General features: G+C 50.5%; 9 protein-coding genes across 9 annotated transcripts; 6 read left to right on the top strand and 3 right to left on the bottom strand.

Moving 5' to 3' along the window:
• Positions 1-493: 493 nt before the first annotated feature.
• On the top strand, positions 494-2191 carry BGZ61DRAFT_497795 (family 1 glycosyltransferase; the record flags this gene model as incomplete). Its single annotated transcript, XM_046251204.1, has 3 exons — positions 494-1089; positions 1167-1829; positions 1918-2191. The coding sequence occupies 3 exons, from the start codon at positions 494-496 to the stop codon at positions 2189-2191; spliced, it is 1533 nt and encodes a 510-aa protein (XP_046099039.1).
• A 460-nt stretch (positions 2192-2651) lies between these two features.
• Positions 2652-4026, bottom strand: BGZ61DRAFT_363441 (oxidoreductase; the record flags this gene model as incomplete). Its single annotated transcript, XM_046241436.1, has 5 exons — positions 2652-2993; positions 3047-3294; positions 3350-3506; positions 3562-3668; positions 3726-4026. 5 exons carry the CDS (start codon positions 4024-4026, stop codon positions 2652-2654), a joined length of 1155 nt encoding a protein of 384 aa, XP_046099038.1.
• A 1226-nt stretch (positions 4027-5252) lies between these two features.
• On the top strand, positions 5253-6907 carry BGZ61DRAFT_537315 (general substrate transporter; the record flags this gene model as incomplete). The annotated part of the gene is made up of 3 exons (XM_046254519.1): positions 5253-5397; positions 5454-5703; positions 5764-6907. 3 exons carry the CDS (start codon positions 5253-5255, stop codon positions 6905-6907), a joined length of 1539 nt encoding a protein of 512 aa, XP_046099037.1.
• Positions 6908-7292: 385 nt separating this feature from the next.
• BGZ61DRAFT_497792 (major facilitator superfamily domain-containing protein) lies at positions 7293-9357 on the top strand (the record flags this gene model as incomplete). The annotated part of the gene is made up of 3 exons (XM_046251203.1): positions 7293-7353; positions 7737-8194; positions 8305-9357. The coding sequence occupies 3 exons, from the start codon at positions 7293-7295 to the stop codon at positions 9355-9357; spliced, it is 1572 nt and encodes a 523-aa protein (XP_046099036.1).
• A 268-nt stretch (positions 9358-9625) lies between these two features.
• BGZ61DRAFT_537312 (periplasmic beta-glucosidase precursor) lies at positions 9626-12407 on the bottom strand (the record flags this gene model as incomplete). Its single annotated transcript, XM_046254518.1, has 5 exons — positions 9626-10892; positions 10956-11793; positions 11850-12030; positions 12082-12222; positions 12282-12407. 5 exons carry the CDS (start codon positions 12405-12407, stop codon positions 9626-9628), a joined length of 2553 nt encoding a protein of 850 aa, XP_046099035.1.
• A 1107-nt stretch (positions 12408-13514) lies between these two features.
• Positions 13515-16041, top strand: BGZ61DRAFT_537311 (fungal-specific transcription factor domain-containing protein; the record flags this gene model as incomplete). Its single annotated transcript, XM_046254517.1, has 5 exons — positions 13515-13651; positions 13704-13898; positions 13950-14694; positions 14749-15000; positions 15064-16041. 5 exons carry the CDS (start codon positions 13515-13517, stop codon positions 16039-16041), a joined length of 2307 nt encoding a protein of 768 aa, XP_046099034.1.
• A 634-nt stretch (positions 16042-16675) lies between these two features.
• BGZ61DRAFT_483015 (amino acid permease) lies at positions 16676-18482 on the bottom strand (the record flags this gene model as incomplete). The annotated part of the gene is made up of 5 exons (XM_046249445.1): positions 16676-17492; positions 17543-17711; positions 17773-18048; positions 18114-18190; positions 18244-18482. The coding sequence occupies 5 exons, from the start codon at positions 18480-18482 to the stop codon at positions 16676-16678; spliced, it is 1578 nt and encodes a 525-aa protein (XP_046099033.1).
• A 2282-nt stretch (positions 18483-20764) lies between these two features.
• BGZ61DRAFT_483014 (aldehyde dehydrogenase domain-containing protein) lies at positions 20765-22306 on the top strand (the record flags this gene model as incomplete). The annotated part of the gene is made up of 2 exons (XM_046249444.1): positions 20765-20810; positions 20868-22306. 2 exons carry the CDS (start codon positions 20765-20767, stop codon positions 22304-22306), a joined length of 1485 nt encoding a protein of 494 aa, XP_046099032.1.
• Positions 22307-22713: 407 nt separating this feature from the next.
• On the top strand, positions 22714-23996 carry BGZ61DRAFT_108796 (uncharacterized protein). The gene is made up of 2 exons (XM_046236910.1): positions 22714-23594; positions 23707-23996. Exons 1-2 carry the CDS (start codon positions 22722-22724, stop codon positions 23938-23940), a joined length of 1107 nt encoding a protein of 368 aa, XP_046099031.1. The 5' UTR covers positions 22714-22721; the 3' UTR covers positions 23941-23996.
• Positions 23997-24025: the final 29 nt, after the last annotated feature.

Genomic DNA, 24025 nt, shown 5'->3' with positions numbered 1-24025 from the left:
CTTGCATTCAGTAGACACATGAGAGAAACATTTCGCTTGCTCGCAGCGAATCAAACCCCTCAAGACACAAGCCGCAACCCAACCCGTCGTATTTCATGCATCTGTAGATAAATTTGGTATAGTCCCTTGATCAGCTTGATTCAGTAGAAACATGCCGCCGCTCCAAATACAATCATTATTGGCTGCCGACTGCCGCCCCTCTTCTCCCTTATCCCTCATCCCTCATCCCTCATCCCTTCTCCCGCCCGTGTCTCAGTCTCAGATATCTTAGACACGGGTGCCGTGAGTTCGCCGTAACAACTAGTTTGTTAGTCTAACCCATATCCAGCCTGGAATGTATTTGGCCGAGACACCGCCGTCCCGGCCGGGACTTTGCTGGCTGATTGCCGCTCCCATTCCAGTCATGCGCATAAAATCATCGGATTCGTGGCATCCGACCATTTCTCCATCCTCTAACCACTCAACCTATCCTTTGTTTGCATGCGCTTCAAAAATGACTGACCCAAAATCCCCCCGGTCCAAGAAAATTCTCTTGCTAACCAATGTTGAGCGTGGCGAGGCAAATGTGTTCCTATCAACTGCACACGCTCTGATAGAGGCCGATCCCAATGTCGAGCTCCACTTTGCAACTTTTGCAGGCTTGGATGCAGACGTGGCCTCGGTTTGGGAAGAGGCTCGCAGAAAAGTGCCCCAGGCAAAGCCCATAGTCTATCATGAACTTACGGGTGTGTCGATGGGCACGGGAATCATGCAGTACTTTATGAGGAAGAATCCCGAACAGAAAGAAATCACACTGCCAGAGTCCTACATGGCCAAGCCGGGCTTCTCCACTACCCTCCAGGCCATCAAAGACACCATCCCCATCTTCATCCCCTATGAGGGTCCCCAACTGGTCGAGGTCGTCGCCTCCATTATGGAAGTTATCAAGACAGTTGATGCCGACCTTGTGGTGGTCAACAGCCTCATGACTCCGGGTTTGACTGCCTGCTATCATATGGGAGTCAAATTCAGTTGCCTCAGCCCTAATGCTATCAAGGAATTTGCAGCCCCGTTCCAGCCACGGCTTGAGAATCTGTGGAAATACCCGGCGTAAGTTCAATTCAATTATGAGTTTGGCTGTTACACGCGACACTCAAGTCAATTGACGTGTGATTAACGACGAGTAGGCTCTTTTCTAGGTTTTCATACCCCATACCGTGGTATTTGAAGCCTATCAATGTGCTTTACATTCTCTTTGCCGTTTACTCCTTTGAGAAAGACCCGCACAGACGAGAGGTGCAAAAGTACCTTTCATCCCAGGCTGGCATGACACTGAGAACGCCTGTCGACTTGCTTCGGGATCGACCAGACACACTGAAGATTCTCGTCAGCACTCTCCCTGAGCTGGACTTTCCAGTTTATGTTCCTCCTCATGTCATCCCTTGTGGCCCTATCCTCCGTATTGCCCCTCCGATCTCGGAAACGGATCCAATGCTGGAGAGCTGGCTCGCCAACGGACTAACTATCTACTTCAACCTGGGGTCTCTCTGTTCTATTGCAGAGGACCAGGCAGTGGAGATTGCACTAGCCCTGAAGTCGGTGCTAGACACAGTCAAGCAGCAATCCGCTGACTCTCACCTACAAGTTCTCTGGAAGTTGAAGAAGCACGGAGAGTACGAGGTCTATGAGGAGGGCTGCAAAATTCGGGAAATTCTTGGCAAAGAACTCCAAGCTGATCTTGTGAGAATCGTTGACTGGGTTCTTGCTGAGCCCATTTCCGTCCTCACGTCTGGACACATTGCCTGCTCTGTACATCACGGAGGCGCAAATTCCTACAATGAATCTGTTGTGTAAGTTCATCTCCCTTTCCAATCCTGGAGAACCCAGTCAGAGTTCAGGACCCCCTTAACTAGATCGAATCCTCTAACATTATTCCAGTGCCGGTGTCCCTCAGGTGGTACTGCCATTGTGGACAGACTGCTATGAATACGCACAGCGCGTGGAGATGCACGGAATTGGTCGGTGGGGAACGAGGGTTTCAAAGCCAAAGTGGACTGCTGAAGAGCTTACGAGAGAGCTCTTGATCGTGTTGCATGGTGAAAGATCTGACGCGATGAAAATAAGGGCAAAGGAGTTGGCAACGGTCTGCAAAAGCAATGGTAATGGTGCTGTAGTCGCAGCTAGGATGCTCCTGGAAGAGTGCGAGAAGTGATAAGTTGGTACGTTACTGGAAAGGAGGTGGAATGTAGTCTGATGGCTGTTGCCCGCAAGATGTGTGCAAGCGCAAAGGGTTTCATATCGCGATATCTGGCTTGGATAGAGTACGAGGAGTCTCATTATCAACTAATATCTTAATTATGCAATTGGATTGCACGGTTTCAGAGTGATCTTCATAAACTGGTGCCTACATGCTCTGAATTTTCTTGCATCCTGGGTGCGAGGTATTTTACGAGTCCTGTTGAACCCACCTGAGGGCCAAAATCTGACCCATAAGTTAAGGGCACGCGGTCACAGTAATCCACAGGGGACGGCACTGCTGAATACCACCTTTCGCATCTTATTCATTCCCATTAGCAGTCGTGGGAATTTGGTGGTTTCTTTACTTTGTCAAATTGATGTGTAAGACTTAGTGCTACCTTGCTAATCGTAGTTGACAGCGGCTTCGTTTTCTGCTATGACCAAGCAACTGTACAGCCTTTCTTGTGAGACTCTCTGGCCAATTCGATGATTCTGATTCCGTCGCGCGATTGCTCCGCTTTCACTTCGAGTTCCGCAGTCCCTTTGATTGCCCCAGCCAGGTTTTCATAGACCCCCAGCCACCGGCCCGGAGTCGTTGGGTAGCGGCCGGAGTACTTGTTGGTCTCTGGATCAAGGCTTTGGTATTTGGCGTCAAACTCAGAAAGTGTGGTGAGAATTCCATTGAATTCTTTTGGCTCGATGCCAAATCCTGGGTCTGTGGGAAGTAGACCTTTGGCGATCTGCTCTTCTTGGACACAGGTGCTCCGTTGTTGAAACTTGACACTTGTTAGCTCTCTGCTATGTACCCGGAAGCTGGCTATTATCTTACCTTGACGTATGATCCTTCCGATCCGCGAACAAGATATTTCAGTTGCTGATTCATCGGTGTTATAATCGAGGTCTTCACAGTGACGAGAAGACCCTGTTGGTCGCCATCGTATTGCAGTATAATGGTGAACGAGTCTTCGATATCCGCATTGTCACCCTTGGCGGCGACTTCGCGTTGCGCACGAAAGAAACCTGTGACTGACTTGGGGCGTCCAAACAGGACAACGGCTTGGTCGAGACTATGGGTCCCTAGAAAGCTGTTAAGTTTCACGCCGTGTTGGATGACTGGACATGATGAAATTACCTAGGCCGTATGTCATGCCCAAACCAGGTGCATATTCGTCCGCCGTAACTGCCGACAGCCAGGGCGGCGTTTCGAAATCATAGTGAATTTCAGCTTCTGTGATGGACCCAAACGCATTGCTCCCGATGAGTTTCCGGAGCGTTTGAAAGTCGCCGTCCTATGAATTTCGGTTATTCGATAATCCAAAAGGAATGGTATTCTGCTTCTCTCACCCATCGTCGGTTCTGAAAACAAGTCAAAATGAGGTTCTTCTTTTTAGCCAGCTCAATTATGCCGTTTGCCTCTGCTGAGGTCTGGGTGAATGGCTTATCCGCAATGACTTTGATTTGCATTAGTCTCAAACGCGATAAATCTGGATTGGAAGTGCTTCTCTCACCGTGTTTCCCCGCGGTGAGCGCTTTCTCAGCGAATAGTGCATGCGTGTCACCATGTGTTGCCACCACGACGAGTTCAATGCCCGGGTCAGCGAAGAATTCATCTGCTGAGCGGTAATGCTTTGCTTTAGGGTAGTCAACGGTGCAGTGTGAGCCTGCCGGTGCCGTTGACGGATCCGTCGGCGCTGTAGCACGCTGCAAAATGGCAGCAACGTTGTAGTCGGGATTCGCAGTGATGAATGGCAAGTGGAAGCTTTTAGCGGCAAAGCCGTAGCCAACGATGCCAACGTTGATGGGAGCCATGGTTTTGCAATTTTATAACCGCAGCTTTGAGTCAAGATGAAAAAATGCCTCTTGGTAGTCTGCTCTTAGGCTAGGAAAGAGGGGTAAAAGAAGTTGCTGATCTAACATTTGCCCTCCGCATTCGCATGTAGATAGCGGGGTAATTAATTGTGTGTCCGTCAATGTGATGGCTGAAGGCGACAGTCACTGAATGTTTCAAGAGCTGATGAAGTAGCATATATTCTGACAGAAGGGAGGGGGTTTTTCCAGCTTCGATAAGAGCATCCTCATTCGAAAGGTCATGGATGAAGTCACACGACAGGTAGGGTTGCGGTGTCAGAGAAGATGGAGTTCACATATTCCCCACGAATTAATTATGAGAATCTCTGGACTGAAATTGGAGATAAATCTAATTAGATGCTATCGTGTTTCAAAATTACCGCTCCGTCTCGCTCATTCAAGTAACTCTTCCTAATAGATTGTTTGCCAGCAAATAGAAATGACAACAATACAGCGAGCCTCTATGGCGAGAACTTGACATCATCGTGCATGCCGTATCTGTCCCAGCACTAGAAGCCTGAATTAATGGAATTCTATGTCTAGTTCAGCTCTGTAGCACCTATCAGCACGGCAGCGTTTTGAAATCTCTCCCACATGGCCCGTATGCGTACCCACCCGCTTTGAAGCCGTCACAATCTTGCGCCCTCCGCTTGATAACTATTCTCGACGGGGAATTGTTCCGCTCCCTGGTATCATCCAGGCTCGAGTGGTCTCGACCTTCGCCATGATCCAATTCAAGGCTGATTCCAAGGATTAGGGAATCTGTATTCCGAGCGCTACACATCTGCTGGGGCTGTGTGGTGGTGAACCAAGCCTAGCCTAATGCTCGATAGTCGGCGGAATGTGCTCCCCTGAAGTCTCCCCTGAAAAGGGCCCTGTCGCGTGACTATCGCGGCCAGCGGAATCTACTTTCCGCGTCGCCACGGCGTCCTTGGCTTGCTCTATTCCCCGCCACCCCGGATTCTCATTCGTTTTCTGCGAGGTGGATTCCTCGATCGGTATCGGGGATGTGATAAAGGGAAGCACCAATGCCTAACCGAATGTGCAGATAGTCCATAAATGCAGTGCTGATACGATTCATGTGGATTTGGATATATGGGGAGCTGGTCTTCCACTTGGCCAATTCATCATTGCAAGCTGCAACTTCACATTCAGCAACCATCCGCTCTCCGTCTCAGAACGCCAACATGTCTGTCAAGGAAAAGTCAGACGTCAACATCAACCATGATGTTGACGTTAAAATCGAAGAAGGAGTTTCTCTCGAGGTCCCTCAACTCACGTGGGCTGAGCAATTCCGAGCCCTCTGGTCCTGCAAGCGAGCCGCAGCTGCGTGTAAGAATCCAACCAAAAGCATTCACTCTAACATACTTTACTAAAAGATGCCACAGGTCTGGCATGTTCATCTGGTGCGGTATTGATCGGATATGACATGACCCTCATTGGCTCCATCATTGCCAACGCCGAGTTTGTCCACAAGTTTGGCATTCATGATGCTGCGACGGATACTTGGTCACTCCCTGCCGATAGACAGCTGTATTGGAGCATCGTGCAGTATGTATGTGCTATGGCTGGCGCGATCGGCTCCGGATACTTGAATGATGTCGTTGGTCGCAGGCCGGTCTTCCTCTTCCTTGTTGCGTGAGTCGACTTCGATTAATTCTGTCTCCCGAATCACTTGTGCTAATATCACATCTTCAGATGCACCATGATTGGCACTATTGTGGAGCTCTTCTCCCCAGACTGGAAAATCTGGATCGTCCCAAAGGTTCTCTTTGGAGCTGCCATGGGACTGATGCAGGGAACTGTCCCCGCGTACATCTCCGAACTTGCACCCAGCCATGTCCGAGGATTCCTCCTCGCCATGTTCCAATTCTGGATCATGTTTGGCTCTTTCGTCGCGTCTTGCGTCCTTCAGGGTACCTCTACCGTCGCGGGTCCGTGGTCGTGGAAGGGATGCGTCATCTCTCAACTCCCACTCGGCATTCTGTGTCTTACCCTCTTTATTCCCCTCGTTCCAGAGTCGCCGTACTATCTTGCCTCACGATCTCGTAATGATGCAGCAAAGAAGGCTCTACTCACGCTGAGAGGTTCTGAGCCGCACTATGACGCTGAAGACGACCTCGCCAAAATCATCGAAGTTCTCGAGCATGGACGACAAGGCAGGGCAGTCGCGTCATCCTATATCGAATGCTTCCAAGGCACGAACCTCAGACGCACATTTCTAGCTTGTCTCCCTATGGTCATGCAGCACTTCCTGGGATTTCCCCTTTGTGGAAACTACGTGGCCTATTTCCTCACGCTGTCGGGAGTTAAGAACCCATTCGTCATTACAGTCATATCTATTACCATGGCAATGCTGGCCATTCTTCTCGCATTCGTTCTCATCGAGCTTATCGGCCGACGACCTCAGTACCTCTTCGGCACATTCTCTGTTCTTCCCTGCCTACTTTGTATTGGAATTCTTGGCTTTTTGAAGCCCACGACCGCGGTCATGACAGGAGTCGGTGCCCTCTGTATTATCTGGTCCTTCCTCTGGTATCTCTCAGTCGGAGCTGTCGGCTGGACTATCGTTGGAGAAATCTCTTCGCCTCGTCTCCGACCCAAGACAGTCTCCATCGCAGCCATGGTCAATTCGCTGATCAACATGGGGTGGTCTATTGCCATTCCATACCTCGTCAACGCCGAAAATGCCAACCTTGGGCCGAAGACTGCATTGGTTTTCTTCGCGCCAAGTGTTTTCTTCGCAGCTCTTGCCTATTTTGTCCTGCCTGAGACCAAGGGCAAAACATTCGAGCAGCTCGATATGCTGTTCGAGGAGCGAACACCTGCTCGCAAGTTCTAGACATGCAAAAGAATGTATCAGCAGTTGCAAAGCACGTCAGGGACACTAGAGACTAGCCTGTTCACAAAATCCCGCGACCAGAAGAAATGACAGATGGTGGAAGGGTCGGTTATTTCTCAATTTCGACGTTCTGGAACCTCATAGATGTCGAGAACCCTTGTAAGCCCTTGTTGTTCGTGAAGGTCAAATTTCTCAGCTAGACTGTCTGACAATAATACACCTTTTAAATACATCGCAATGACTACCTTGCATAATTCCGGGGCACGATGGAAGCACTGCTTTCATATATTGAAGTCTGATAATTGGAATCTCTACGTATATACCTATGCTCGGTTAGCAAGTGACCTTCATCTCCATCTCAGTCATAGAAACTATACACGTCGCCATGTCCAAGAGTCATTCTAAGGGGCCCACAAATCGCAAATCCAAGGCCTCCTGGTTGGCATGTTGATAGACTGTGGATCGGCTAAAGGAATTTGTATTCCGCTGCCGACGTTGTTTACTAATGTCACAATTCCAATGTGCAGCGTACCAACTGAAGACTTTTCTCGAATCACCTAATCTTGGCCTAAAACAATTCGCATTCTCGTAGCTTATTAACCCATCATTTCCAAGTAAACTTCGCCATGAGACATCGCTGTGTTTCCCATCTTGGCGCAGTTCATCTTTACTTCTTTTAAGACCAAGCCCATCCACAACCGCACAGCCCACTTCTTTGCAATAATGCCGTTGAAGGATCTTGGCCCAGACTCAACTCTGGAGAACAAGGATCCAGGAGCATTGGAAAATAACGAAGTCACGATAGGCTCCGATAGCTCCACCCAAACAGACAAGCGCCAGGTCACGGGAATTCGTTGGGTCCTAATCTGTGTGTCGATCTTCTCAGCAAACCTACTCTACGGACTCGATAACACCATTGTTGCCGACATCCAGGCCGACATCTCGGAAGCTTTCTGCAATGTTGTTGATCTCGGCTGGCTCGGCAGTGGCTTCTGCTTGGGCTGCACCGTGTCCAGCTTTCCCGTGGGTCGAGCATACAGCCTGTTCGACACCAAGTGGATATACATTGGCAGTTTGATCATGTTTGCAGCTGGGAGTGCTCTCTGCGGCGCGGCCCCAACTATGAATGCCATGATCGTGGGGAGAGTTTGGGCCGGAGCTGGTGGAGCTGGCATGTATCTCGGCACACTCAACCTCCTCACGGCATTGTGTCTTCCCAGCGAGCAACCCGTATTCGTGGGCATGATTGCGTTGGTCTATGGTTCAGGAGCGATTGTTGGCCCTATTGTGGGCGGCTTATTTGCGGATAGCCCTGCAACGTGGCGATGAGTAAGTTCTCTTTGACACTCTTCCCGTTACAATATACTCAGCTAGTAACCAATAACTTTGCAATACAGGCATTTTACATCAATCCTGTCATCGTTGGAGCTCTGCTCCCGCTCTGCATATATGCCCTTCCATCCATTCCCCGCAGCCAAGAGTTGAGAGTGAGAATGAAACTACGCGCTTTCGACTGGTTCGGTACTTTCCTAGCCGGCGCCATGTATTTCTTCTTCTCATTTGGCCTTTCTATGGGCGGTGCGCGCTGGGCCTGGAGCGACGCTGCCACTATTGGCTGTCTGGTCAGTTTTGGCGTCTCGCTCGTCGTCTTTTTCCTTTCTCAATATTGGTGCATCTTCACCACGCGTGCAAACCGACTCTTCCCTGGCCAATTTTTCCGGAACGGACAAATGGTATTGCTGTTCATATGCACAGCATGCGGGATATGCCCCATCTTTGTGAGTATCTACTACATCCCGCTATACTTCCTCTTCGTGCACGGCGAAAGCGGCACTCTAGCTGCCATCCGCATGTTGCCCTTTGTGTGCGTCTACATTGCCAGTGTCCTCGCTTGCGGTATCATCATGCGTCGCACCGGTTACCCCATCATGTGGTATCTGTTTTCAGGAGTGTTTCTCAATCTTGGAGGAGCTCTTTGGTCCACCGTTCACGACAATACCGCCGTGTCTACAACTTATGGCTATTCCGTACTATTGGGTCTCGGAATGGCCACCACGCAAGCGGGCTACTCGCTCGGGCCCAAGTTGGCAAGCCCTTCTGACTTCCCGAACGTGATTAATTTCTTGAACGTTGCGCAGCAGTCAAGCCAGCTTATTGGGCTCGTTGTCGCGAGCGCAATTTTCCAGAACTTAACCTTTCGCGATCTCAAACGTGTCTTATCTGGAACTGATTTCTCGGATGCCGACATTCAGGGTGCGATGGCTGGTGCGAGGAGCCTGGTCCTGGAAAACGTCGGTCCTGAACTCCGGCAGAAGTGTATTGAGGCAATTGTGAGGACCCTGGAGAAGGAGTGGTATATTGTGGTTGCCTGTGGTGGAATATACATTATCTGCTCCGTCTTTATGAAGCGGGACAGGTTCTATTCTGTACAGCCTCCACACAAGGCCTAGATACTCTTAGCGAGAACATATTGCCAGTCTACGAAAGCATATTCCATCAGACTATCTACTGATGCCTACACTAGTGAATAATAGCCTGATACTAGTGATATGTAAAAACTAGAACATGGATATGTATCGTAACAGACACGAATTTCATCTATTTTTCGCTGTCATCGTAACTTCACGAAGGGTAACTTCACAGAGGGTCCGCAAGTAAATTCGCCATGGTGAAACCCTCACATTCCCAGAAGATTTTAGTCATTTCCAGGCCTAACTATCACCTCCACGTAATATCTTTAGGTACATGCACACTCCAAGCAGCCTTTGCATTCGCTGCAGTAGTACCCAGAAGTATATCAAAGTCCGTCTGAGCATCTATGATCCAGCCTTTTCTCTTGGGATCAAACATTCCAAACGCATTCGCGGGAACCTGGATCTGTACCTCGACTTCTTCGCCTTGCAAGGATTCAGGAGACTTTGCAAAGCCACACACTTGTTTGACAGGTCTTTTTAACCGAGTCGGCGAACGCTGAGAGAACCACGCAATGACCGTCTGTCGTCCTGGCAAGTCGCTCCCTCCCGTATTCTTGACTCGGGCTGTAAGAGTCAAAGTGGAACCTTCAAGCAGCAAGTCGGAGCTGATACTCCCCGGGTACACTTCAAAAGAGTTGTACGACAGACCAAAGCCTAGAGGGAAATAGGGCTTGGTTCCCAGGAGATCCCACCATCTGTAGCCCACATAAAGCCCTTCAGAGTAGTATGACTCTTCATTTTCGCCCGGGAAGGACGAAAATGCAGGACAATCCTCGATTCGTCGTGGAAATGTGACAGGTAAACGGCCAGATGGGTTATACTTGCCACAGACAACAGCAGCAGCAGCGTTTCCAAGCTCTTGGCCTTGATACAAGGTATAGAGGACGGCTTGAACATCGTCAATCCAGGGTTCCAGTTGAACCGGAGTGCCGGCTTGGACGAGGACAATGGTGCGTTTACATACAGCAGCCACTTCCTTGATCAACTGAACCTGCTCTCCAGGAAGTTCGAAAATGGGAATGTCTTGTCCCTCGGTCTCCCATTCCTTATCTCGGCCAACAACAACGACGGCCGCATCGCATTCACTCGCAAGTTGCGCTGCCTCCCCAGGCAAGTTTGAATCGTCAAACTCCTCGTATCCTATTCTTACTCCCTGAAATTTGTCTTCCATCGGGGCTAAGAGCGGCTGAAGATTGGGATCCAGCTGTCTATCGTGTGAACGATACTCAACGCGGATGTCGTACTCCTGGCCTGCTTCAACGTCCACAAAAGCAACAGACTCGCCGCTTCCGTAAGTAAAGAACAATGTAGACTTTTCTTCAAAAGCACCGGATTGGCAGGTAATCAATTTTCCGTCCATGTAGAGCTCTGCTGGGCCGATGGACGCCAGAGACAACTTGTGACGCCCCGAAGTCAGCGGCTTCAGAATAGTTCGTAATCGAAACGAGAAGTTTGTCTCGCTACCCACTTCCTGAGGCACAGTGCCAAAGGACATGAAATATAAGTCATCACTATGGGATGGGTGATCAGTATACGAATTACAACACAGGAGGCCACTTGGAAGGATAACATACGCGTGTGTTTTTGCGACTGGCTCGGTTCCAAGATCATGACCAAGATGCCAGTCAATCGCAGCGCCGGGCATCCCAGTATCCGGATTCCGCGCTACTTCAGGAGACATGGCTGGCAGGTATCGGTTAACCCTGGCGCCCTCTGCAAAGACGACGTCTGTCCCGTTCGGGTTGAATTCGTCTGTCAGCGAGTCGAAGACAGATGTCCAATACGGCGCTTTGATGTAAGCGCTTCCTCCGCCACCGGCGACTACTCTCTTCGCGTTCGGACCAAGGACGGCTAGTTTTCTTATGTTCTCGCTTGGTTTCAGCGGCAGAGCATTTATCTCGTTCTTGAGCATGACGATGCCCGCACTGGCTGCTTGTAGCAGCAATGATTTTGTCTCTGGGTCGTCTCGGCAATATTCAGGATCATCTGGCGCAGCTGTGAAACGTCCAGCCTTCTGAAGGAGCCGGATTATGCGAGCTGCAGACTCGTCCACACGCTTCAAGTCCACAAGGCCTTGCTGTAGGGGTTCCTCCAGCGCCACCTGTGATCTTCGGACCGGAGGCCCTGGCATCTCAAGGTCCAATCCGTTGTTGATGGATTCTACTGAGGTATTGGTGCCTCCCCAGTCACTCATAAAGACGCCGTCCCAACCCCACTCCTCTCTGGCAATGTCGATGAGAAGTTCTTTGGATGCGTCACAGTGGGAACCATTCACCTTGTTGTATGCTGTCATCATGCACCAAGGATCTGCATCGCGGACGATCATTTGGAACGGCAGCAGATAGACTTCGCGCATCGCTCGTGGATCCAAGTGAATGTTCACTTTGAATCGTTTCGTCTCTTGATCATTGGCTAGTTATAATTGGTTAGTGGAACTTGCGGTACACAGTGCATCAGATAATACTCACCAACGAAATGCTTTGCCGTAGCACCCACTCCACGGGATTGCATGCCCCGAATGTATGCCGTCGCAAGTTTACCTGTCATGTAGGGATCTTCACTGAAAGACTCAAAGTTTCGTCCGCCAAGTGGATGGCGCTGGATGCACATGGTGGGAGCAAGCGAGACGGACGCCGACTTGGATTTGCACTGAGAGTGTTATTCGGGGATCCCAGGACAAATATCGCGATTAACTCTTACCTCCTCGGCGAGCAATTTTCCAATTTCGAACATGATGGTTTCATCCCAAGTTGCCCCGAGGCTGACACCGCTGGGAAGAAATGCAGCAGGGACACCCTCACCAAAGATTTCTCCTCTGGCCCCAGAAGGGCCGTCCGACATCTAAAACGGATTACTATCAATTGTATCATTATTGACGGAATTTATATAGACTCGCTTACCTTGAGATTGGGAATCTCGAGACGCTCAATCGCAGCAGTTCGCCATTGGGATCCGCCTGCAAGCAAGCACAGTTTCTCGTCCAGGGTCAACTTAGCCACCAAGGCCTCGGCGTCTATATCCGTCATGATGAAGGTCGATTGTAAATAAGATCGCAATCTCGCAACTGTCGGACGTTTTGATGTACTATCGCTGGGTACAGACAAGGGTGTAACCGTCCGACTGCGTTGGTGGACCGGGGTGCGATAAGAGCTCGCTGAAGTTGGCAGACAGAGGTTATTGTTAATCTCTGGCCGTATTGAGCCACTGCAATAGAATAGCGAACTCCAAATGTCTTTATTATAGCATTGCAAGGGCGGGGATTTCCATCATGTGTGCGGAATGTGCATTCCTCCATGAATTACCAAGTCAGGTTATGGTAGCCCGCGCTAGCGGAATCTGGATTCCGCAAAACGGCTCACATCTGAGGCTTAAAATCGGCACTCGCGCAATACTATTTATAAGTTTCATTTCAATATGTCGTTGGTCGCAGAGAGGGGTAAGTTTTGAATGACAAAGTTTCTCGACTTCAGATTGACTGGTTCGACTCTGTGAGCCATCTTCCTTCATATACTACTACAAATGCTAATTTCTACGTCTGTTACGTTTTTCTTGTCCCCAAATTCCTTTGTAAGTGCTACCTCCGGTTCATATCCTCAAATCGTGTGAGTAACCCTAGAATATCAAAACACTATTCTTTTGGAGCCATGATAATTGCAACACTAATGAAGCTACCTCCAAGCAAAGCTGTAGGGTAGTCTCTTCTCGATACTGCTTTCGGGCCATAGTTAGTGCGAATGCCGAAAGCTTGTGTTACAGATATTGCCACCAGCCAAATTAAGGTAAACTCCACGCCGCCTTACCGGCATATCAAAGCCGCTTCCGGGAGAATCCACTACACTAGATCCATGCCAATTGAAAGAAGATCCGTTGACATGTAGCTGAGTAATCACTAAAAACAGCACTCCTCACTAGACTGTTCAAGTTAGCTCAGATCGAAGAAAGAGGCCAAATGGTCCACAATTCTTAGGGGGAGTTCTCGCATTAACCGAGAGCAATAGCCAGGATATAAGGGATGGATGCCACGCGAAGAGCCTACGCTACGCGTCTGCTACAGCACCATCTCAATCCACATCATCTCGCGACTCCCACTGGCCCTCGGAACAGTCGGGCCGGGGAGCATCTCATGGTATACCATGACCGCTGACCATGCCGGGATGTTGGACGCCGCGACGCCGTCACCATCTGCCGCGTCAGCGCGACCGGTGAAACGAGGCGCCTCGGTGGCGGAGAATCGGAGGTCGAAGCGGGCGAAATACGCTCCGGTGGCCTGGTATGCGTCGAGTGTGAAGCTGGAGTCGCGTGTAGATGCTGACTGCGTACAGCAATGAGTGCAAGAAGAAGAAGCTCAAGTGCATTAAAGAAGACAACGAGGAAACTTGCCGGAGATGTATCACCAGCGAGGCCACTTGCGTCTTTACTGTGACCAACCAGCCGCCGGCTTCGCAGTCGCAGTTGCAGCCACCGCCGCCAAAGGAAACCAGCCATGATGTCTCAACCGATAAGGATGATGGCGACCGGTAAGGCAAATGCTACCCAGCGAGTTGTGTAAATGACTTATGTGAGAATAGGTCGCACGATAACAACTTGAGCGATGAAGTTGCCAGGCTCCGGGACCAGGTCGCCTCCTTGACTGCATCTCTCCGCGAAATCAACAACAGAACCGCCTTTATCAACTCACGCTCACCGGCTGTCACCACCCAGCAGAACCCAAGCCCAGTGTACATGAGTGAATCAAATTATCGCCCCAGTGAGCCGAGGCAACCGCAGTTCGTTGGCCCGACCAGGTCTACCTTCAGTCTGCGCATCGCGGAAACCTCACTTACTCGCATGGGCATCCAGACCGGCGAAACTCCAGAGAGTAGATCAGCGTCACCCGCACCGTCTGAGAATCCTTCCCCAGAGAACTCGGCGCCGCAAGCAGGAGCCTCCCAGAAACAGGAGTCGGATTGCTTGTTGAATTTCGAGCTTGATGAGATCCAACGCCTACTGGATGTCTACGAGGAAGAGGTCGAGTCTGTGTACCCTTTTACCAACATAAAGGAATTCTCATTGCGGATGCCCGATATTCTTGAATACGTCCGGAATGTAGGAGATACACCTCCGGATCCTGACAACCCGGTCGACCCCCAGACTCAAATCGAGCTGAAAGACGTTCAGATAGTCAAGGTTGCCCTTGCTACATCGATTGTCATGGAAGCCAAAGGATCCAATGCCCTGAGTAGAAAGCTCGTTGACTCCGTTGAGTCAGTGGTTTGCCGAGTCTCGGGTGAGGCCAAGATAGATCTAAAAGAGGTGCAAATCATGACAATACTCGTAAGTCTTATTGCAACGCTGATTTGAGATGGTCGTTGAATTGACACTGAACAGAGCATCTACTTCTTCCACTGTGGCGAGGAACTTCTGGCCTGGCGCGCCATCGGTATTTCTAGTCGTGAAGTTCTAGAAATAGGACTGCACCGCCAGGCAATTCTCTTGGAAAACTTCAAGGGGCACAAAGAACGAGACCTGGCTGTGCGAACCTTCTGGTGTGTCTATGTTCTCGATCGACGTTGGAGCTTCGGCACGAGTCTATCCTTTGCTCTCATCGACAAAGACATTGATCCGGAATTACCTGAACCTGTTAGTGACCTCTACGCCGTGCTTTCTATCTGGGGATTCCTGACCAACTGACCTCCTCTGCAGGGCGATGACTATCCCTATCTCCGATGTATGGTCGCTTATGGCAGGCTTTGTTCAAAGGTCTGGGAGGCTCTTCCGCCTTTTGAGTTGCCATCTCAATTCATTCCCAAGGATTCAGTCGCCTTCTTGGATTTCCTGACCCAGAACTGGCTCAATGCAATCCCGTCAGACCTCCAGCTCCGACATCCTCGTCTGGGTCTCGCACCACGAAACCAACCCCGAGTGCTGCACCGTTTGCGGATGCTTCTGTACCTCCGCGGCAATCATATGCGTACACTCATCCACCGCCATCATCTCCTTAGCACTTCAAGCATCAAGGCAGATATGCACGGTGCCCGGTTAGTCCTCGATATCGCGCAGGACACCATTGAGGTGCTAGTCCACTTGAATGACACGAGCGATATATATGCACGGCAGCAGAACGCCTTCAACTACTTCCTATTAAGCGCGCTGGCTGCCATTCTTCTCGCAGTCTGCCATGCGCCGAATGTGTTTGCGGAGCCGTGTCGGGAGAGCTTTCTGAAGGCTGTGCAACTAGTCAAGAGCTTCGCCCGCGATGGACATGCAAGCCGGAGGCTGTGGAAAACCATCCGCGGCCTGCTCCCTGGGTTCAAGGTATTTGGCCTACAAAGCGACTCGGACAAGGGCGAGGGGCCTCGAGCCTTGACGAACGGCGGTGCAAGCTTGGAAATACCAGTAGCTGATGACACAGGAAAGAAAGCGCCGGAGAGAGCGGACACTTCGACGAGATTTGGGGACATGTGGGATTCTCAGGATATGAGCCCTCACATCGATACATCAGTTCCAGATATGCTCAGGATGGGCGGGGATCTGATGAGTCTTTTTGATGCATTTGGTCAAACACATGCTACACAGCCGGGAACGCCCGGTATGCCACTTGGCTTTTCAGGCTTGGAGGACCCGGGGATGCCCATTGGGGATCCAGAAGAGATTTCTCGCCGATTTCAGGGGTTGATATAGGGAATGGAGTATTTGGCTGATGGAGGAGTGTGTGTATACTTGAAGAACCAATTTGGCCCGCTGGGATGCGTGTAATGGCAACTACCTTTGTGTTTTAAATACCTTGCAAGGCCTCATTTTGAGCTTCTTAATGTCAATTACTTGGTTACGACAGATTGCATTATTCTCAACCCAAAGCCATTAAGCGAATGAATGTCACTGCTTAGTACAGGTCACATCAAACGATGCGGGGTAAGAAATGAAAGCTCGAATTCCAAACAGCAAGATCCTGGGGTCAAGGTCGTAGATGCAGGGGTGGATGCGTCCTGCAGCCGCGGGCCGCGAGCAGGGGCTTGATCCGGAACACCCGAATTCGGAAGATATGAAGCCTAGGTTCCGATGTTTGAGGCTGAGATGCGGAACTGCCGACTTCCGGTCTCTAAATATAGTCATGGCGGTCTCAAGATGGCCGGAACAATGTGAGATTACATCATGTTGTATTTCTAAGATCTGGCAAGACGTCTACGGTAGTGGCGACATGTCTTTAGCAAGCCTCTCTCCAGTATGCAGTATACACTTGGCATATTGCAAAACAAAATCGCTAGTTGTATTATCAATTCAATTATTGACTTAATATAGAATATGGTACAGGAGCTCAGCAACTGCTTTCTGCGACTGGAATCCCCGTAACAACATTGCAACTGACGACCGGCACTTCGAACTTCTTCTTGGCAAAACCAACGTAGTAGATGATACCAAAGAAGAGCCACCCTGCGATGACGACAACCGAGTAGTTCATGTTTTGGGGCGTGACGGGCATTGCACTGGGAAATGTGCTGAAAATGATGACCACCACAATCCATACCAGGCTGATGACGTTCAAGATAGGGCCAAGCGCAGAGCCCAGTTTAAAAGGACCGTACTCTGATGGAGACAAGACCTTTCGGCCAAAGATGAGCATGTAAATGATGGGAATCATATAGCTCGCGTACATTCCGATGATTGACATGGACAGAATAGCGTTGAATGCGGTTGTGTTTCCGATGTAGATGAACCCGAGCAGCATTTGAAGCACTGTAACTAGTACGACAGATCGCACTGGGATCTGCGTGCTCTTGTTGACCTTGCTCAGATATTGGTCGTACGGCGTAGCTCGATCTCGAGCAAAGGCCCATAGAGTTCTCGATGTCGAGGTGACGCCAGCTACCGTGGCAGCCGTGGCAGTTGCACTGATGACGAGAGACATCACCGAAGCCCCAGCCTTGCTTTTCGTCACGTCGTAGTAGATTTGCATGAATGGAAATCCAGTCTTCGTCTCGAGGAGCGCTGCAAGGGAGCTGGTGGAGAAGAGGAGCATGATTCCGTAAACGAGACCCATGAATCCGTTGGCAACCACACTGCCAATCATAGCGATGGGAACGTTTCGGCTGGCATTTGGCATCTCCTCGGCAAGATGGCAGGCGGCATCGTAACTAGGAAGTACGTTAGAATGTTGCATGCTCGAGGTTTTGCTTGTGCTTACCCAAGGAAGGGATACACGGCGCTCAAGAGTCCGACCAGCCATGATACTCCGTCGTTGTCCCAGCCGCTTGAGTTGACGAATTCAGTAAAGACGAAAGACGCAGTGTTTTTCGGGGCCAGGACTCCAAGGACAATAAGGATTACGACAAAACCGACGACATGGATGACACCTTGGATAATGTTAGTAGCTGCAATAGGCCAAGACCTTCGGGTTCGGTATTAGGATCATACCTGAGAGGAGGTTCGCAGTGGGTAGCAGCTTGGCTCCCCAGATATTAATGGCCATGGCGTAAACTAGAATCGCCCAGTAGAACAGCATGCCCTGCCATCTTGCCGCAGTGTATGAATCGTTGTTGAGGGTAATTAGGGCCTGCAGCTGAAGACCGGCAGCAAATGCTGCGGAAGAGGTCAAGACGACTTGGCCTCCAACCGAGATCCAGCCCGTCATGAAGGAAGCCGCGGATCTGGAAGATGCGGGACAGAGTGCTGCAACCCAGTGGTACTGTCCTGTAGAAAAAAAGAGATCAGCATCAGCACAGATGAGAGTTTTTCCAGGTTGCAAGATAGCTTACCTCCTGCAGTTGGGTAGATGGAAGCGATTTCTGCCAACGAGCAGGCAATGCAGAGAGTGCATATGATGGAAAGCACACTTCAACTGGTGTTAACTTCGTCGCAAGTGTTCCATGACAATCAACAACATACAGGTTATAGAACAGGCACGGCGCGCCGCCGCTCAACAACGCCGTTGCAATGACACTGGACAAGGCCTCCCAAGTGCCCATCAAGCAGATGCAAAGCGCACCCAGCGTAAGGAGCGAGAACTGGCGGTTGAGCTCCTGGGTATGGCCCAGCTGCGCGAGACGCGCATCATCGGCGTTGGCAGGGGCTGCCGTATCGACTTTCATCGTGTCGTCGTAGTCTTTCTTCATGTCGGAGTCCATCTCGAATGCTTGATCACAGAGCCTGCTCTAGAATCTTCTACTTGAAAAACACTTGTGGACGCCTTAATTATTATATACTATTCCTTCGACGCCCCCATTCGGGTACACTGTTCTCCGTACTTGTTACACAGAGCTTCCGACCTTAGGAACGAACCTTATCTGTCGCGACGCGTCCAATCAACTCTAGGCCTCTAATCAGCGGCCAAGCAAAATGCTGGCTCTAGAGCACCAGCTTATCACAGAGGGACTGGGGGGTGAGGAGGGTCATACAGATAAGAGTCCATGCGGAGTTGGGCTTGTTCCGGAACTCGGAAGAGGCGCCAACTTAGCGTTCCGACGAGTAGGTCGCCTGACGATTATTTGTATGGTATACATGGGAGACAAGGCCGGTCAAATATCGGTTTTTGTCAGAGCTGGGTGCAATTTGGCGTGGAATCGTCTGTCTGGGTGAAATAATTGCTTTATTGTAGCATGTTTTGAGCATGTCGATATTGCTGGTGAGTACGACGAATTCGCCGAGTACTGCTCCTTGAGAACTGCTCCTTGAGCATCGCTTCTTGAGCACCGCTTGTTGAGTACCCGTATGTATTCATTGCCATTTCCCCGCATCCTTTCGAATGGCATCTCGGTAAATCCTCCCCTCACCCTTGACCTGAACGAGACTAACATTGCAGGAGGTGGTGTGCAGAACATCAGGAGGCTATAAGATCCCCGGGCAACTCATGTTGAAGTACTGCGACTTGCATGCGACATCTCCGGAACCACGAGGTCTGTGCTGCAACAACGGCTGCATCGGGACCTGTAAGATATGCAGATGTTTCGGACGTTAGATTTTGGAAGCAACGGGGCGAGATAGGGAAGTGCTGCGCCTTAACTACAGATAGTTGAGGAAGGCATTTAATTGTCAGCTGAACCTTTGAGCGTTCATTGGTGTCAACTTCGAGTGACGCCTTGATCGAGTGACTGCTTAGACGCGTTTATCTCATACCCTGGCATTCGCGTTGATAGCGATTGATAGTGTTGACGCGTTTATCGCAACCCTGGCTGGATGGAAGCAGCTGAGATATGCTGCACCCTTACTCGATTTCCTTGACCCCCTTCCGAGATGGACTGGGGCGGGTTGGAATATATCCAGAAGTTGCTTTGGTTGGCTCCCTCGTAAACACACACATGCAAGCCGTGTACACAATCGTATATCGCTATCTCCTCGGAACCAGGTTTCGATATGTCGGGAAGGCAGGTGGAGTAATCCGATGAAGTCGTCGATTGTGGGATATGCTGATGTCTTGTTTTGGGTTGGTTCGCACTGCACTGCAGGCCTCCGATGCTCGGGAGTTATAGATGTAGGATTGTGGGTTTCTAGCTGCAGCAGGTCTAGTGGTCCTATGAACGTCGAATAGGATACTGGAGAACAAATCCGCCGTAATCGTACATCAGAACCACGGTTTTGACGGGGTCTGCAGTCGTTGGCGTATCCATCGTGAGAGTCTGCCGAGAGGCCGTTATCCACCTTCTGTGCCACGTATGATAAGTGAATATAAATATGTAAATTAAATTCGTTTATCTAAACCGATGTCAGACCCATTGCAATATCCTTAAATCCTTACTCTTTGTTGTTAACTGCTGGAGCTAGGGTTGTCCCGCACACTCGCCGTACTTGGCTTGAGGGTTATATTTCAACAAGCCTGTTCATTATTTGGAATTGCCAGACCGCGGACTATCCGTAGATCTTAGCGTCTCATCAACCGCATTAATATATGAGACAGCACGCTGCCGGGCTGAGCTGAGTCGCCCGGAACCTCGGTCGGAAATACCGGCAGCGCGGACAATTTCGGCCGAGTCACGTACCGGCCACGCCCAAGATATCGGAACATTACTCGGAATCGGAAATACTCACTAATTATCCACACCCACTTCCCCAAGCTCCGGCGAGATAACGACGCGATTGGGCTGAGAATGCGGGGCAGATCTCGGAAATGAGAGCCATCGGGAAATCTTACGCCAGTTGTGTTGATGCTTCCTACGGCAAACTCGATTTATCCATGATTTATCCATGCGGAACTGCTGAAACGAAACCCAAGCCATAGCCGGATTCCGGGGGATCGTAGTCAATGCCGTAGCTCAAGTATATAGTGATACGCAATGATGCAGCTCCAGAACGACGGCTGTTTAAGCCAAGACCCGCCTGTATACTGCCCGTATCACTCCGGAATACCCCTTGTCGAGCCCCGTACATTCCATCTCCACATCCTATCTACAAGTGAAGCTACCACGACGAATCAATGGCCTCCGTCACTGTCAAAGGCGCAGAAGGCCGCCAGATCTCCGGTGCGTTGGCCGTTTCCTAATCACACCGCTATAGGCACCTAACCACAGAAATTACAGTGCCCACGGGGCTTTTCATCGACAACGCCTTTGTACCTGCTACCGGCAACAGCACCATAGACATCGAGAACCCGTCCACCCGCGCTCTCCTCGCCACCGTCTCGGCGGCTCAGGCCGAAGACATCGACCGAGCAGTTCAATCCTCGAAGAAGGCGTATACGACATGGAAGAACGAGTCACCCAGTGTCAGGCGGGCCCTGCTCAACAAGCTCGCCGATCTTGTCGAGAGAGACGCGTCCGAGTTCGCGTCGCTTGAGTCTGTTGATGGTGGAATTTTATACAAGGACTCAATGGGCCTCCACGTCCCGCAGTCGATTGATACCCTACGATATTTCGCTGGCTGGACGGACAAGGTCGATGGCGTTTCCATGTCAATCCCCCAGGGACTGGCATACACGCGCCGTGAGCCCATTGGAGTTTGCGCCGCCATCGTCCCCTGGAACGCGCCGTTGATGATTACAATCTGGAAGGTTGCGCCTGCGCTCGCAGGAGGTAACACCCTGGTCATTAAATCCCCCGAGATGTGCCCCTTGTACGCCCAGAAGCTCGGCGCTCTTATTGCCGAGGCTGGCTTCCCGCCTGGTGTCGTCAATATTCTCTGTGGTCTTGGCTCTGTTGCCGGCCAAGCGCTTTCCGAGCACATGGAGGTCAAGAAGCTTTCCTTCACCGGAAGCTCCGGTGTGGGACGCGCGATTCTCGCCACTTCAGCCCGAACGAACTTGAAGAAGATTACTTTAGAGCTGGGCGGCAAGGGCCCTTCTATTGTCTTTGCCGACGCAGACTGGGAGAATGCGCTCCTCTGGACTACGTTGGGCATCACGGTGAATAACGGCCAGATCTGTGCAGCAGGTAGCCGTATTTACGTCCAGGACACCATCTACGATAAGTTTGTCGAGGAGTTTAGCAAGCGCAGTCGCGCAGCAGTCCATGGCGACCCCCTTCTCTCAGAAACGACCAAGGGTCCTGTTATGAACGCTGGCCAGCTTGAGAAGATGTTGGCATATGTCGAAAAAGGCAAGAAGGCCGGCGCAAAGCTGCTCCATGGCGGCGAGAGGCTTGGAACGGAGGGCCACTACTTTGCCAACACGGCGTTTGCCGACGTATCTCAAGACGCACCTATTATGCAAGAGGAGATCTTTGGACCTTTTGCGAGCATTGCCCCCTTCAAGACGGAGGAGGAAGTTATCGCCAAGGCGAATGGTACTCTATACGGTCTGAGCGCTGCTGTCTTTACAAATGACCTGAACAAGGCTTTCCGTGTTACAGAGGGCATCGAGTCCGGCCAAGTCACCGTCAATACTTGGGGAACCGTCAATGCCAACACTCCCTTTGGTGGAGTCAAGGAGAGTGGATTTGGTCGTGACAATGGAAAGGAGGCGCTCGACGAGTGGACAACGGTCAAGAGTGTTAAGTGGAATATTTTGCCGAGCAAGTTGTAATAGACGGGAGAGGCTTACTTGGATATTACTGAGCGCATGGTTAAAACTTACTGAATTTAAATAAAAATGCACAACCAGATTATTTGTTGAGTTTTGTGTTCGCTTTCCTCGACCCATGATAATCTTGGGTCTTTCTTCATTTACTTTGAACGACGCCTGATTATGAAATCACTCCGCCACATTCTCACAAGGCCCTACCAACCCATCTAGAGATGAAATAGTGTACTAGGCTAAACCAGCGATTATTAATTCCCCATCTCATTCCAATTCCAATTCCCATCCCTCGAAATTGGGCAAAAATATCTGCGAGGATTAGGGTCCAGGGTAGCTCAATCTAGCGCACGTGACGATTATGGCTACAGGAATATCTTCAACCTCTCCCGCTACAGAGTTTTCTTCAACCGCTGCACTCAGGATGGCGGAGGCATCAGGAACCAGCAGTCTATTGACCGTGATCATAACGACTTCGGTGACACCGTCTGCGCCTTCAACAGAACTGGTCTCATCGGTACTAGAGTCATTCAACCGTCACTGCCCGAGCTTGGCTGACTGTAGGATCATCGTTGTATTCGACAACTACGACCAAGTCGTCCCTTCAGCGCGTCTAAAAAAGGGCTACGTTACTTCTGAACAAGCCGCAGACTTTGATCTCTACAAAGATAATGTCAAACAGCTGGTGCTAAAACGGCATTGCGAGGGCAAAGAGCCGGTTGTTTTCACGCAGGAATTAGCGGAGGCAGAGTATGGCAGCCCTCATAAGCCTGAAAATGTTGTACACTACACTACGACGCAGACACAAGACAAGAAAGTGACGTTCATAGAGCCGTCGAGACGCTTTGGCTTTGGTCTGGCTGTCCGTTCGGCATTGAGAATGACTGAGACTCCATATGTTTGGATCCAGCAGCACGACTGGGTTTTGGTCTCCGATTTTCCCATTGATCCTCTCTTGCAGATCATGAGAGCTTCCGAGTTAGATCCGGACGTCCCCATGAAGTATGTCTGCCTCCCTGCAGTGCGCATGCTATCATACGCCACATCTCCCGACGTTGTCAAATTCCCGGCTCTCAGGCAGTTGACGGCCTCACTCAGAGGCAGCTACAGTCCTGCATCAGACACAAACATCAAAATTCCATTGACACCACTCTTCTTTTGGCACGATAAGCCGCACATTGCGTCCACTGCACATTATTTAACGCGCGTTTTCCCTACGCGTCTGGCCATGCTTCGCGGGGACTTTATTGAAGACAAGATCGGGCAGCGAGCTAGGGCACAAATGAAGGAAGGACTCGTAAGTGATCCCCAAATATCCGCCGCAATCCATTTGTTTCTTGGAGTCGAAGATTTTCTCCCGAGCCTGATTCCGAGTATACCGCAACGATTTATGGCTAATGACATTGCAGTGGACGAAGTGGGCGACTTGGCTATACTATCCTGATGAGGGAAAAGAGTTATGTCTGAGGCATTTAAAAGGACGGACTTGGCGAGGGACGGAAGGGGAGGCTGGAAATGTCGCCATGTGGCGACAAAGACACGACGAAAAGAGACCGCAGGTCACTGAAGAGTCTTCTATTGAAGTGGAGATTTATGGAGGCGAGCCTGAGTGCGTCCTAGGCAACGATGCTGTCGAAACTTGATCTGGCTGGTGTTACCAAAGTGGAACCTCAGGTGCCTCGTCGGTGAACATCCAGCTCATTGGGCCCATGTTGCTGAAGTTGAAGT

This window comes from Ilyonectria robusta (genome assembly GCF_021365365.1).
Source record: "Ilyonectria robusta strain PMI_751 chromosome Unknown BGZ61scaffold_23, whole genome shotgun sequence".
Lineage (NCBI taxonomy): Eukaryota > Fungi > Ascomycota > Sordariomycetes > Hypocreales > Nectriaceae > Ilyonectria > Ilyonectria robusta.
This window is presented reverse-complemented; position numbering and strand designations above follow the sequence as displayed.